At 34.9% G+C, this 16,453-nt stretch overlaps 2 protein-coding genes and 1 long non-coding RNA gene across 5 annotated transcripts in view; 2 read left to right on the top strand and 1 right to left on the bottom strand.

Moving 5' to 3' along the window:
• The window catches only part of LOC106179876 (uncharacterized), a 43,377-nt gene extending 42,668 nt beyond the window's left edge, over positions 1 to 709 (bottom strand). Inside the window, exon 1 of one of the 3 annotated variants that reach the window (XM_086994165.1) lies at positions 276 to 709. In XM_086994165.1, coding sequence (XP_086850291.1) covers positions 276 to 330 — 55 coding nt within the window. In that variant the 5' untranslated portion in view covers positions 331 to 709. The remainder of the gene's footprint in view (positions 1 to 275) is intronic. The other 2 variants (XM_086994153.1, XM_086994158.1) reach the window with 2 other exon arrangements.
• Positions 710 to 3,160: 2,451 nt separating this feature from the next.
• LOC106168286 (uncharacterized) lies at positions 3,161 to 8,665 on the top strand. The gene is made up of 7 exons (XM_086994175.1): positions 3,161 to 3,354; positions 3,606 to 3,635; positions 3,999 to 4,174; positions 4,739 to 4,766; positions 4,918 to 5,649; positions 6,315 to 6,517; positions 7,226 to 8,665. Exons 1-7 carry the CDS (start codon positions 3,264 to 3,266, stop codon positions 7,247 to 7,249), a joined length of 1,284 nt encoding a protein of 427 aa, XP_086850301.1. The 5' UTR covers positions 3,161 to 3,263; the 3' UTR covers positions 7,250 to 8,665.
• Positions 8,666 to 12,178: 3,513 nt separating this feature from the next.
• Positions 12,179 to 13,322, top strand: LOC147764364 (uncharacterized). The gene is made up of 2 exons (XR_015332162.1): positions 12,179 to 12,564; positions 13,053 to 13,322. It is a non-coding gene; the product is annotated as an uncharacterized LOC147764364 (long non-coding RNA).
• Positions 13,323 to 16,453: the final 3,131 nt, after the last annotated feature.

Below are 16,453 nucleotides of genomic sequence, written 5' to 3'. Positions count from 1 at the left end.
AAATAAAATTAATAAAATAGCATTAAATGTTATCCCCCAAAAAATCGAAATGTATTTTTCTCAAGAGATGTCTCATATTGTATTCCAAACATTCGGTAAGATGACTTTCCAGGAATATATATCAGTACAAGAGTGCATAGTGTTACTTTTTGTTTCAAATACTTAACTAAAATGAACAAACTATGTTATAAAATTCACTTCTCTGAAATATATGGGAATTGTGGTGTTTTGATACATTTTTGATATGGTGAGAGAGTAAAAAGTTGTGTTATTACCTGTCTGTCCTTGTACAGTTGTTGGTGGAACTAAAGGAAAAAAGTGAATTAACATTAATATTTTATAGATGTTTTTGTACAAATTGGGTCATTAGATGTTATACAATAAAGTAGTAAATACATGTAAATCAGTGGAAATCCCACATGATCAAAATTGAATAAAAATATATAGGCTACAAAAGAACAGATAAACGATTGTTTGTTCGATGAGATGTATTCTCTTATATAATTTTTACACTTAGTGTAATAATGATATCTTATAACAAATCTAAGCGGTAAGTGGCAAAAATATACAGAGTAAACAGCAATTTGTTACAACCTACATGTATTCCAAGCACTCACCCAACGATACAGAAATGTACAAAGTGAAGAGAAGATGCACGAACACTTTCACTGACTAACACATCTTCAGCTGTGCTTCTGTTGTAGACATTACTGACTCTCTCCAGAATGAACATGTAAAAAACCCGCTTGTTTATATATATATATATATATATATATATATATATATATATATATATATATATATCGGCCAACTTTTAGCCACCTCTATAGCGTCCTATATCTGCCCGTGGGTTAAGTTTCTTCTCTTCCAAACTGTTGATTTTTTTCAAAAATCTTTCTGTGAATACTCTACCAATATTTATAAAGAATATCCATGCATTGGCGAATCCCCTAATGTTGAGATGCAATACTATACCGCATTGAGTAGCGATGGCGGGAAATTGTGTTAGCTGTGCAAGTAAGTTAAAATTGTGTTTTGGGAGTTTGTCAACCATTCCAGTGCCACCATAGACAAAATGTAACGATTCTGTTCAGGTCAGATTTGAACACAGGTAAAGGGCGCTAACCGCCACCCATCCCAACTTGTTCACTGTAGTACATTAATTGACGTATAAATATGATTGAGGAATGGCAGGGGAGAGTTTCCTATTTTTCAAGAAACGATATGTCTTGATCTTTTGATGATAAATATGTGCAGAGGAATTCATTAATGAGCAAAAGTGAATATTAAATTTTGTAGGCATAAAATGTGAGGGTATGCCCCGTGCAATGTAATACATGTTCACAAGGAAAATCTGTCCAATGGACATGCATCCCCTTGGATGTGCTGTCCCACCCGGACCTAGATTCCCAGCTGTACACGTGTATTTATACGCAGCTAAGACATATATTTCCGTCGGACATAATTTATTATGGAATAATCATATGTCGCCCCAGTCACATAACATCTCTAGCTGTGTATAAGAGACCTCTTTTAGACTTGATTCTCTAAATTATTACTTGTAAAAAAATTCATTTCAAACGCCGAGTATCATTCGTTTGTCTGCTATGCTTTATTTTCTCGTGTCTCTTTTACAAAATTGGGAAGATATACTGTATGTTTTTACACACAGTTCTGGAACATGACAATATACATAGAATTTGAGCAGTACGTGGCATGAATAATTAACAGCGTGGTATTATGATCTAACCACAGGTCACCACCTTCCTAAATTTGTTTGTACCTGTTCTATAGGCAAGCACAGCATACTCATCTCATATTGACAAAGGATGACGGACATTGACGCCGCTTTCAGTTTTAAATTGTACCTTTCTGTTCCGCGTGTATTTTACTGGTAGACTTATCATACAGAGGCAGGTTTTTAAGTTTAAAAACGTCCAATATTGCTGCATATGTCAATTCGATGCTGTAAAATACAAATAATTGCTGAAAAGATATTTTCGTTAAATGCAAAAAAAGAAATTCGTTTTATGATAAACTACCCAGCCAAGGTATAAATACTGGCAATAGTCATAAAATAATGCAACAATTTTTTTTTGTTAAGAGAAGATATCATATTCATAGTGGGGCGTGGGCTATTTGCCATTGTTAGTGTGGGTTAGAGGAAGGAGAGGCTGGATTTTTTTCTCAAACTTAATAGTAATGATTGTCAATTCAGGTCCACAACTAAGATAACCATGCATTTTAGATAGTGTCTATTAAAGTATCTATCCTTAAACGCGTCATAAAATGATACTATATGTACTGACACTTACTTCCCAATACATCGACCAATCACATTTTGCGTCATATACTGGATATTCCAGCCATTTTGCCACTGCACACCTTTTCCGAGTGTTGTCCTTGGGTGTGTCACTCATAAGCATGAATTACACGTGCAGAGCAAATCTCTTTAGCCATCACAATATTAAAAATAATGATAGAGAGAGGATCAGTAATAAATAAAATATGGAAGGTCGATGTAAATGTACCCATATATTTTTCACCTTTTTTATGACTTCATTGTGATTTTTTTTGAATAGTCAAATGAAATAATATGTCATTTTAGATCATCAGAGATATGTATGCCAAGAAATTCAAAATGTCTAACTTTTTCAAACTCGGAACCATTTAGCATAAGATAACTGATTTCTGTTGGATTTTTCCTAAAAACTACGATAATTTTTTCGTCTTTTTGACGATGAGCTCGGGGTCGTTTTCAGAGCACCATGAAACAAGGGCGGAAACTTGATTTCGATAATCTGACTCAGAAGTGCTAATAAGGCCAGCGCAGGTGGTATCTTCCTCAAACTTGACAATCAAACAATCGGGATACGAAGCAACACAATAAACTGTGAATACAAAAGTGGTGATATATATATATATATATATATATATATATATATATATATATATATATATAACCAACGTTTATAGTTACGTGAATTTAACATCCAGTGGTAGCTTACTGTCCTTGGAATTGAAATTGATTCAATGTCTATTTTATCTTATCTTATCATGGGGGAGAAGTATTTATTATACAGTTATCAGTGACAGACAGCACACAGCACATAAGTAACGGGAAGATATAGTATCATTTGTTACACCGCGTGCTTCGTTTGTAAGCAACAAAGTGGGCGTGGACTGCAAATTAGATTCTGCATGGTGACAGGCTATATAAACGACCGCTTTTTTTTACATGCACATTCTGTAGAGAGTCAGTAATGTCTGCAACAGAACCACAGCTGAGGATGGGTTTGTCAGTGAAAGCGGTCGGGCATCTTCTCTTTACTTTGTACATTTCTGTAACGTTGGGTGAGTGCTTGGAATAGACAGCAACAAATTGACAATAGCTATGTTTAGTATTTTTTGTATTTTTGTACTAAGTGAAAAATGATGTGAGAGATTAGATATAATCGAACAAACAGTCGTTAAACTATTCTTTTCTAACCTACATGTTTTTACTCGATTCTGATCATGTGGGGTTTCCACTGATTTACCTGTATTTATTACTTTATTGTATAGCATCTTAAAGAATATTCATGTTAATTCACTTTTTCTTTCAGTTCCACCTACCACTGTACAAGGACAGGCAGGTAATAACGCAACTTTTCACTCTCTCACCATATCAGATATACGTCAAAACACCACGCGAATCCCATATATTTCTTAATAGAGGAATTTTATATAAAAGTTTGGTAATTTTTGTTAACCATTTGAAGCAAATGTAACACTAAGTACTCTTGTCCAGATATATTTTATGGAAAGTGTATTCAGTACAAGTCGTCATACCGAGAAAAATGTATTTTAATTGTTATTATTTTTTTCTTCAGCAAAATTGTAATAACTAAATGGTTTGTTTTAAGATGTTTTTCTTTCGCTCAGATTTGTTTTTAATGGAATACAAATAATGCTATTTTATTAAGTGTTTTTTTTTTCTTATTTTTTAATCTTACTAGCTTGTTCAGAGGTGTATCTTTATGACTCGACTACCATCTACACTGCCACAGGTACATTAGACGCCTGCATAGCAGCATGTATAACTAGCTATCCTCTACCGATACTTATCGGGTGCTGTGGGACTGGTGCGTGTGCCAGCAGGTGCATCTGCTATTACGCTTTAAGTTCTCCCCCGGTAAGTTAAACGTTGTTTATTTCAATGAATGTTGAATAAAAAAAGACAATGATCAATATAAATAAAACATCATGATAAATATAATGTAATAAGAGGGTAGCGTAAGATAAATAGAGAAAATCCGTAAATGAAAGAAATGTTTGTGGAAATAGTCCTTTATTATCCTGGACCTCTTAGATCGGAAATACTTAACCAAGCAGGGAAAATAGCAACCTCATTTCTAGGAGTGATAAAGATTTAAATATTGATTCATTTACTCATTTATACAGAATAAGCGATATAACTTTTTGCTGAAGACCAACGCCATTCCTTTTTAAACACTTTACACAGACGCGTCGGCAAAATGAAATTTTAAGTATGGTTTATGGACATTCAGTTAAATGGTTTTGAAAAAAATCGTAATCATACATGTACATTCATAAAAAGTGGATATTTAACAACCTTGCATAACTTGACGTAAAACTTGCTTATTCAATCATTTAACAATTTAATTGGAGACATTATGATTATTATCGCGGCGATATACAGAATTTGTTTCAATATTGTGTTGCTTAATTCTTTCAGTGTGGAACATGCACAGAAACAACGACTGGTGAGTGTTTTAAAATCTAAACTAATAATACGAATATGTATAGCAACTGTAACGTTAAGATGATATTTTTCCCTTTAACTAATTGCTATTACTTGTACAGGTTCCGACAAAGTTCAGACTAAAAATCATATCTGGTCTTCTTTGTTTACAGTGTCTACCACTACCGAATCAACAACCACCGACACATCCACTGAGTTAACGACCACCGATTCTACCACCACTGAGTCAACTACCACTGACTCTACCACCACTGAGTCAACGACCACCGACACTACCACTGAGTCCACTACCACCGATTCGACCACCACTGAGTCAACTACCACCGACACTACCACTGAGTCATCTACCACCGATTCTACCACCACTGAGTCAACTACCACCGACACTACCACTGAGTCAACGACCACCGATTCTACCACCTCTGAGTCAACTACCACCGATTCGACCACCACCGAATCAACAACCACCGACACTACCACTGTGTCAACGACCACCGATTCGACCACCACTGAATCAACTACCACCGATTCGACCACAACTGAGTCAACTACCACCGATTCGACCACCACCAAGTCAACTACCACCGATCCGACCACCACTGAATCAACGACCACCGATTCGACCACCACTGAATCAACTACCACCGATTCGACCACCACCAAGTCAACTACCACCGATCCGACCACCACTGAATCAACGACCACCGAGTCTACCACCACTGAGTCAACAACCACTCAACCTACCACCACTGAGTCAACAACCACTCAACCTACCACCACTGAGTCAACAACCACTCAACCTACCACCACTGAGTCAACAACCACTCAACCTACCACCACTGAGTCAACAACCGCAGAGTCTACCACCACTGCCCCCACTACATGTGAGTTTTAACTCTTTCAAAGAATTTTGAGAGAATCAAAATACTTGAAAGTGTTATATTGCATGCATTAGTCAACGATACACAACACTTTGTGCATGATAATAAAAATTTACAGTAATGACTACGGTAATTAAAGCACTTCAAAACCACAGGCAAATGTGTAATGCGGTATGTTATTCTTTCAAATGACCTTAAAAACAAAATTTAGTTGGAATCCCCTGGTCTTTTTTGTCTTGAATGCATGTTTGATGATTATGCCATAAAATTTACTGGTAATCTTACCTTTGGCTTTTAAACCCCACGAGCTTGTCATTGGCATTAACTCTTAGAGCAATAAGATAAGATCCATTTGTTATAATGCGGCGATGCTGATGATGCTCAGCGTACCGTTTACTTTACCATGAGGTATTTTTACTTTATAACGCACTGTTTATTACTCCAACTTGTGTTTTCCTTTTCTTCAGATAGGCATAATCTTTTTAATTACATATAAAACTTGGAAACACAGTGGAAACGTATTTCATGATAGATTTAAGTATTTTAGTTGGAAATCCGTGTTCTTTTTTATTTTGAAATTACAAATATGGAGCTTTTAATGCATGTCACTTATACAGTATATGAGATAAAAGACTAAGGAATACAGAATGATCCATCTTTTTTTTCAGTGGCGCCCGATATCTGTTCGTCGGATGCTACCCTGATTAAAGTCAGTTCAGGCACGGTGGCAGAGTACTATGTCAGAGTGAATCCCTGCACAGCTTTGTGTAGCAATAAATATTCTACTGGCTTTTGGTCCACTGCACAGACCTACAGAGGTTGCTGTGGTAACAACATATGCTATTGCACTTTAACCACCGATCTTTACTCGGTAAGTTCTTTACCTCCATCATTTACATTTAAAAACAAATGTGGTATTAAAGGGATAAGTATATTTAAAAGAAAAACATTGATGCTTACTATTTTATAGCATCTATTAAGATGAATCTGAATATAAAAATTGATATTGGACACACCATCCCTCTTTACATCTCTATCAGTGCTAATGGCTGAGTTTCAATTGAAAAAAACAAGATGCACAAATGTTCCATTTCCCACTGTTTTCTCAATTTACAGGTGCAGTCATATTTTTGTAAATAATTCAAGGGCGCCAAACATTTATTTTGTAGATAATAGTTTATTGCATTGATAACCCAGTATATTATTTTTTGTCAACTACAATTTAATTTACCCGTGTTTTCTTTTTTTTTCTCATTTTCATTTTTTTGTGTGTGTCTGTGTTTGTGTCATTTTTATTTGTTACAGCTGTTGTTGTTAACTGGTAGATAATTGTCTGTGTTTGAGGAATTAACTTTTCCCTTAAAGATAACAGATTATCATACCGGTAAACCGCTCAAAAGCTTTATATCTGGTTTTATCAGTATCTAGTAAGCATCATTTAGTATCCTTTTATACCACCCACATAACCTTCCTCATTCCTCCCCAACTCCTCACCCACCGAAATGAGATGAGATATTTGGAATATGGGGCATCTAACTACACTCTGAATACTTTTGAATTTTCGTATTTATTTTTTCAGAGTAGTTGCACCCTGATTAACTGATGAGATATGGAGAAGAAAAATTGAATGAAGTCATTTGCAGAGTGCTGCTTTGCTAAAGATTCGGAACGTATAGTTTTGGTCAACAAGCCAAACGGACAAACTGAATAGAGTGATAGATTTTCATTTAATTTAGTATATAGGCCTCACTTCTTTGATTGAACTTCCTGTTTTCAATGTTTTCCAAACTCTCTAATGTTTTCTTTTTGCAAGGATCTGCCCAAATTGAACATCGCGTGCACTTCATATATAAATAGATAAATTAAATTTATAATAATTATAATGGCGTATAGGTGTGCTAATATATGAGAGGGGCTGTTTAACAAAGGGTTTTATATTTATGGAATTTGGTTGTATATCGAACATTTAGCTATAATTGAAGGAATATTAGTTAATTATTAATTAGTGGTACATGTATGTTATGCGGGGTTAATATCATAGAAATCTTTTTCCGTGTTTATCGCCTTTGTTTGTGAAACGTGATGCCGTAGAGGATTTTGATTTGCCTGATGTTTTTCAATTTTTTATTTTCCTATTACACTTATAGTTTACTAGGAAAAGGATCATATACACTCAAATTAGACTTTTTGTAGTCAGGCATTTAAAACACAAAAAAATCTGAATCAACAACGACCCGTGCAGTTAACCTCGGTGTTTTGATTTTTTCAAGGTATTTTTGTCGATAAACCAAGTAATTAGGAACTTCTTTTCAAAATGTCTTTTCTTCTGGCCCTTTATTTGCATATTTCGTAAAAAAAATCTACTCACAAATTGTAGAGCCATTAATCAAGCACTACACTTTAATAAGTGGGAATCATATCTTATGTTTGCATGGGCATAGAAAAAATTTATGTAAAACGTGTTGAGTTTTCTAATAACTCAAAATTGTAGCAGCTCTTGCTTTTGAACTTTAATAAAGACAATTGTTCTTCAATTCAAAAGATGTTTTTATCAAGTTAGATCTTGGTATTATTCTGTATGTTCGGCTAAATCCTCACTCTCACAGAGACACCTGTTCATTCCATCTATCTGAAGTATTTAAAAATATTCAATATGTCTTTGAAACATTACTTCACTTTTGAAATTATCCGCGCCGAGATTATAGATTATTATATTGCTGATATTTCATATAGGTGTGCATTTAAATGATTACTATACATATGTTTATAAAAGTATAAATATACACATTGCATGAATTGCAACTTTATTTCGATTGGTCACCCACTTATTGCTTATGGCAACTTGTTTGCCTTTGTTGGTTTGTTAGTTAACAACTCAACTATAAACGGAGTTTGAAAAAAAAATGTGTGAAAATTGGTAAACTTAGAGTCGATTAGCTTTTGGGGTTGATACGGCAATAAAAAAACAGTACATTTATGGAAAATGGAGTGCAGTGTCCCCGTATCTAGTACACGTCCGTAAACCGTTTGGCAATGCATAATGAATGGATCGTTTTCAAGTGAAACGACCTACGTGACAAAGGTCTTTCTCATATTAAAACATTTTCAAGTGCCAAAATGGATATTTTGGAGTGACAAACACAAACAATTAAATGCTTTATCTATGTTTAGAAAATTGAAGAGTGCTCATTTTCTGACAACATCAGGTTTTGACCTTGTTCAACCTAAATACCGGTTGATCACTCGCTGCTGTTTTTTTTTTTTTTTTTTTAATTTTTTTAAAAAAATTTATTGTTTCATGATATATCCAAGTACGTTAAAAAATTGCAAAAAAAAGGGGGGTGGGTCATCGGTCATAATAGAACTGGACCGTAATGAAAAATATTCTTGGGAAACAGCGATCGTCTTCTATTCCTATTCTCAATAACCCGAGAAATGGATCTGTCGCTTCTACTGATCAAGAAAAGGCTGATGAATTTTTGTCCTATTTCTCATCAATGTACCACTCGGACTCTGTAGCAAATGTTGGCGAAATTCTCTTTCCTGTAAGAACTGATGCTTCCCTATCTCAGATACAATCCACTATTAATGAAATTAAATCGATAATTGATGATTTAGACCCATCTAAAGCTAACGGCCCTGACCTGATTACCGTCAAGATGATAAAACTTACCAAAAACTCCGTGGTGAAGCCCCTAAATATTCTGTTTAACGCAATTATACAGTCTAATACCTTCCCCAACATCTGGAAAATTGCCGAAATTTGCCCACTCTTTAAAAAAGATGATAAAAAATCTATTTTAAACTATAGACCAATTTCTTTACTTAGTATTATATCTAAGATTTTAGAGCGAATAATATATAATAGAGTGATTAACTTTATTCTGAACAACAAGCTCCTATACCCTAAACAATCCGGCTTTTTGAAGGGTCATAGCACAGAGCACCAGCTCTTGGCGATTCATAATTTAATTACGAGTAATTCTATTAATGGTTATGACACCAGAGGAGTCTTTCTCGATATAGAGGCTGCATTCGACAGAGTTCCCCATTCACTCCTTCTCCTTAAACTCAAGTCTTACGGTCTAACCGGCAAACTTCATGCACTATTGTCATCGTACTTGACTAATAGAAGAGTTAAAGTACGTGTTGGTGGGAAATCGTCTAATTTATCTAAGGGAGGTTACATAAATACAAGTGTACCCCAAGGTAGCATACTTGGCCCGTTACTTTTTCTCATATATATAAATGACCTCCCTGACGGACTCTCTACTGATTGTTTCATCTATGCGAATGATACTTCCCTCTTTTATGCCCTCGCGTCGGGGAGATGTTGATTCACATGCCATATTACAAGGTGACCTACGTACCATTGAAAATTGGTCCAATAAATGGAAACTCAATTTTAAACCGGCAAAGTGCCGCGAAATTATATTCGGCAAAGAAAATGATAATAGTACATACCCTGAATTGTATATAAACAATACCATGATACCTAGGTCAAAGACCCACAAACACCTGGGACTAGTACTTGATTCAAAACTAAATTTTTATGATCATACTGATCATGTTTGCGAAAAGGTTCAACGGGCCGTAAATGCACTAAAACCTCTATACTGCAAAGTTAGGTCCAAACATTTAAATGTTATATATAATGCCTTTATCCAATCACAATTTGATTACTGTGACATCTTCTATCATAACTCACTCCAGAAGAAATTATCGAAACTATCGTCTCTTCAATACCAAGCCGGCAAAATAGTACTGGGAGCCTTACCTAGCTCTTGTACCTCCAAAATATTTGAACAACTAAATTGGATTTCTCTATTTGATAGAAGAAAAATGCATGCTCAAAAAATTATGTTTTCAGTCATGGCGAATTTGGTCCCCTCCTATGTTTCTGATATATTCCGCCCATTCAGAAACCCTTTTCCAATCATATCCCGAGAAAATAACAAAAGAGACTTTAAACTTCCTCCTAAATACCCCCGTACCTCAGTTAACTATTTTCTGATGTCTGCATGGGATCAACTCTCCTCCTCCACTAAATCTTTACCTTCAATCTCATCTTTCAAGAACTCGATAAAAAAACACCTCACTGCTGGGTCGCTTTCAACAACAACACTAAACTTGAACAGAAATCATGAAAAAATTCTTAACAGAGCGAGGGTCGGGTGTTTATTTAGAGCAGAATTGTTTAGGCATAACTGGACTACTATTGATACACCACACTGCACCTGTGGTGCCCTTGAAACCCCTCTTCACTTTTTCTTTAGATGCCCTTTACTCAATTCAAAGTACCCTCCCCTTTACCAAAAAATAAATGAAACTCTACATGCAAGCAAGACCTCTTTCAAAACACAAAAAGAAAAACTGTCGTTATTTCTCTACGGTCATAAATCCTTATCACCCACCCAAAATGAAATTATCTTCGACACTGTTGCAAATTTTCTTCTCGTAAACTTTGTTATCACTTAATAGGTACTATCTCTTTTCCTCTTCTTTCTTTCTGTACTTAACTTGTGCTCCTGATATATATGAAGTTTTACACTTACTCTGTTGTATATATGTATATACCTATCCATTTGTTTTATTTATTTACTTATTTAATTTAATGCATATAAGCATATAGCATATAATGCTTCCAGCGCCTTGCCTCCACTTCATTCTTTTGAATAAACGTTGTTTAAAAAAAAAATAATAGAACTAGGAACAAGAACGTTACACTCTGTGTATTTAAATTTAAATGGGAAACTCTGTGTTCTTTCACTAAATCTATAAATTTTAAGGCTTCGACTGTGACTTTTTTTAAAATCTGAAAATATATGATAAATACTGCACACCAGTGAAATTACACGCGGAACAGAAATAAGATACAATTTAAAACTGAAAGCTGCGTCAATTTCCGTCATCTTTTTTACAATGTGAGATGAGCATGCTGTGCTTGCCTGTAGAACGGGTACAATTAAAATTTGGAATATAATGACCTGTGGTTAGATCACCATACCACGCTGTTAATTATTTATGTCACGCACTGCTCACATTCTATGTCAGTCATTCTTTGCTAGTGGTGCACTGCAGGGGGGCCATAACAAGAATGTTATTTAAATTTAGATAGCCAACCAAATTCTCATGACATCGTTGTGTATGTTTCAATAACAAATCAAAGAAGCTGCATGAGCAAGGAGGATGCTGTTATAAAAGCAAAATAAGAGAAAAAGCAGAAAATATATCGAAATTACCCTCAAAATGGCGTCCTTTTTTGTGGAATTTCGACCCTACCTCTATTTAGGAACAGTTTGTTTAGGGTTTGAATGAATTATTGAAGCAGGGAATACACCTACTGCAAGAAGATATAATAAACAGAATGTGTAAATGGTTATTTAAATAAAAATTTATTTGAAGTCACTGAAAAATGATCACAAAATTAGCTTAACTTACGATACATGCGATGTCCCACCCCGATGAAAATGTCATCTAATCCTATCTTTCCGTATTAAAACTGTTCAATCGTCCAAAGTAGTATGTCGGATAGTTTGTGTCACGAAGTCCATGATAATATCAGTTTTCTTAAGAATTTCACATTTATTGCTCAGCAAGGTCGATTTTTCTTCACCGCGTCCCAATATAACGTTCGCAACACTGAAACTTCAGAGATCGATTCTTATCAGACGACTTTAAAATGCCGCGTGAAAATTATACATCGATAGCGATCTTCTTCCATACTCACTAACTGATGACGTCTTACACACGAATGGCTTCTTTTGCACACTAAAAAAAACCAGCTCAAACTGGCGGGTGGCCCATTCTGATAACATGTTGTGCAGTGACGCTGTCGAGATAGGATGCAGGGCACAGGTGTAATTTCCTCGATTTAACCGCCACAGAATTGTTTATAGGGATCTTCTTTGTATGAAGGTGAGAAATAATGAGTTTCGTTTCATTTTTCTTCAATTGTTTAAACATATTTGTGTACCGATTGATTTTTACCATTCTATAAGTAGGGTGACTTCGTCTGGACTTTCGTTTTGCGTCTGTGTCACATGGGGGACTAAAGGTCATATTGAACATGGTGACGCGGTGATACCGTATTCATGTTCTCTTGTTCTCGAAAACTCAATCATCGAAATTGAATTACTTTTTTTAGTTTTGTCTTAAATTAAGCTGCTACATTCCGTGCGTTTAAAATTTAACCGTCTGTAAAAACAGCAATAATGGATTACTCGCAACACTTACGTTTCGCAATGAAGCACCGAAAATGGGTGAAGAAAATGTGTCTCAGTAATGCGTGTTTGCCACTCATAATGCACTGTACTTTGTTTGAATAAGCAATAAATTATTGTGATCTTAGGTTATCCATTGTTCGTTATCAGAGTTAACAGATTCTTTGTGTGATTTTTTTTCAGAATCCCAAGAGTGGATGCCTTACTGAGCACAGAACAGATATCACCATTGGTCCACATATGTCAGGAAGAATGTTATAATTATGAACTTTGTGTTACACTGAACTTCATTTTGTTAAATTTTGTATTTAACTGAACTTTATTGTGTTAAAATAATAATAAAATAATAATAATTCAGATAAAAAACTACAATCTGGAACATTCTTTAGATCAACTTTGTTCAGTGTGTGTCCCATGTGACAGAGTTACAGTAAATAAAATATGTGCATTATTCCTCTGTGTTTGTCAATTCCATTTTAAAAGCATGTGAAAGTGGTGTGCCCCTCATGATTGAAGTGTGTATGGATAGTAGCAAAAATATTGTTATTATTTACATGATTATAAAAAGTTTTTGTACCCGCGTCAATAACGTTACCGTGACCCACATATTCACCATTTTTATTAATTATGAAATGTGGATTAAATTCTTCAAAACCAGTTTTGAAGCATTGAGACAACACCCCCTTATGATTTAAGCTAAAACTGAAAACATTCCATTAGACTTTCATTAGTTTGTGCAAAATATATTACCCAGGGTAACGCGTCTTGGATTTGGTGGGTATAGCTGTTCAACTCTCCTGTGTGCCCTAAAAAGGGCAGCTGCTGTTTCCCTTTTTATGAAATGATAAACTGTGATGGTGTAGCTATCACATCACAAAATTACAGCTTCCCAGAGAAAGTTTGAAATTTTCGGTCAAATTCAACATTTTGTAACCACTAGCAAAGAATGACTGATGTATAATGTCCTGTTCCAAAACTGCGCAATAACATACATCTTCTCAATTTGGCAAAAGAGACACGAGAAAATAAATCATAGCAGACAAACCATTGATAATAGTCGTTTGAAATGCACTTTTACAAGTAATAATTTAGAGAATCAAGTCTAAAAGAAGTCTTTTATACACACCTAGAGATGTTATGTGACTGGGGCGATATATGATTATTCTACAATAAATCATGTCCGACAGGAATATATGTTTTAGCTGCGTATAGATACAGCTGAGAATCTAGGCCCGGGTTGAACAGCACACCCAAGGGGACGCATGTCCATTGGAAAGATTTTCTCGTGGATATGTATTACATCGCACGGGCTGTACCCCAACATATTATGCCTACAAAATATAATATTCGTTTTTGTTCATTAATATATTACTCTGCACTTATTTATCATCAAAAGATCAAGACATATCGTTTCTTGAGAAATAGGAAACTCTCCCCTCCCATTCCACAATCATATTTACATTTTGATTACTGTATTACTGTGAACGAGTAGAGATGGGTGGCGGCTAGTACCATTTACCTGTCTTTAAAGGTACATACGAACCGAGCATCGGTGGAGCGTGGATTCCCAGTAACACATGTAAACCACTTCTACTAGATTCTTATATGACTCAAATAAATTCGACATGCCAAGGGATAAACTGAATAGATCACTCGATCAGCCATAAAAGACCTTTAGACTGCTCCTTTCTTTAAATTTGTGGTTGTAAATTTAACCTACTTTCGTGACCTACTTTCCTGCCCCATTGACATACAGCTTAGAATGCCAGCAGAAAAATCCGTTCAAACATCATTTTCGGGTAAAATTAAACAATGCCTTTTGGTAATTCTCTTAGTTATACTACTTGAAACTATATGCTGGTATTTGGTTGGTTTTTGTGACCAAAAGTTGACTTTGTATGCATCTTTAAAATTTAAATGAACAGAATCGTTAAATATTGTCTATGGTGGCACTGAATAGTTGATAGACTCCCAAAGTACAATTTTAACTTCTTTGCACAGCTAACACAATTTCTCGCCATCGCTTCTCATGTATAGTATTGCACCTCAACATTAGGGGATTCGCCAATGAAGGGATAATATTATACTGCTCACCGATTTTTAAATATGAAGGCATAAAAAGACAAAAAATATGGGTACCATATCTTCTTTATTTTATTTATTACTGGTTCTTTTTTCTAATGTTATTTTATCGCTATCATTTTACGTTATGATGCATTTAAGGCTAGATATTTAAATAGACAATATATCAAATGCATGGTTTTTATCTAAGTTGTGGACCTGAATTGACAATCATTACTATCAAGTTTGAGAAAATAATCCAGCCTCTCCTTCCTCTATCCCACACTAAGGATGACATATCGCCCACGCCCCTCTATGAATATGATATCTTCTCTTTTTTTAAAATATGGTGTTACGTTATTTTATGGTTATTGCCAGTATTTATGTCGTGGCTGGGTAAAATTTATCATACACATATAACAGATATGAGATACAAATAAATACTGAAAACTGCGTCAATATTTGTCATCTTGTGCTTGTCTGTAGAAAGGGTACATACAAATTTTGGAATATGATGCCCTGTGGTTAGATCACAATACCACGCTGTTAATTATTTATGTCACGTACTGCTCAATTTCTATGTATAATGTCATGTTGGACAAAACTGTGTAATAACTTATATCTTATCAATTTGGCAAAAAGACTCGAGATAATAAATCATAGCAGACAAACCCTTCTTGATACTGGGCGTTTGGAATGGATTTTTACAAGTAATAAATAAGAGAATCATGTCTGAAAGAAGTCTTTTATACACACCTAAAGAAGTTCCCTGCAACTGTCTTTGACATAATTATAAAAATGACCTTTCTGTCCAATTGATTCACTTATTAGTCAAACATTTGGCTTAAAGTACCTTTTTTACGATGTATAAATTAGATATAAATATGTGACAATTTCACAATCTTAAAAATCACACATCATTGTTTTTAGGAATTCTGAGTACATACACCGATATTTACAAGTATTAATTTCGAGAAACATGTCTGGAAGAAGTCTGTCTCCTTAACATATATTGCAATATTTTTCACCAAAAGGTAAAATTGAGTCCTCTGCAATGCATGTCCCTAATAATACAGTAATACAGTAATGATAGCAATTACCAACTTGCGAAAATTGCATAAAACCGTCATTTACTAGAGAAATGCGTCGTTTAGATTATTATCAGAACAGAAATGTTTGTACTATGCGTCAGTCACTCACTTTTGTTATTTTTTTTCCAAAGGAAAGATAAGCATGCCCTCGATGTCAGGAGGGCATAAACTTTCCTACTCAACAATACGTTTGCCTATCATCAGCTCACAATACTAAGTTATTATTATGTTTATGCAAAAATTGAGGCGTAAAACCGTTGCGTCGGTCTACCATAACATTGTGAAAGTTTGCGTCAGGAACGTCCATTGTGGGTGTTACAGTTTATATTATGTGCATCTTATTGTCATGTTTTACCAACATTTATCTATTTCATATCGCCTCTTGTGGGTCTGTCACAAGAAGCTGTGTGTGAGAAATCACTCACACGGTAT

Source organism: Lingula anatina, chromosome 1, assembly GCF_051362555.1.
Source record: "Lingula anatina isolate TDL-2025a chromosome 1, LinAna3.0, whole genome shotgun sequence".
NCBI lineage: Eukaryota > Metazoa > Brachiopoda > Lingulata > Lingulida > Lingulidae > Lingula > Lingula anatina.
The sequence above is the reverse complement of the archived record's forward strand: the minus strand, read 5'-3'. Positions and strand labels throughout refer to the sequence as shown.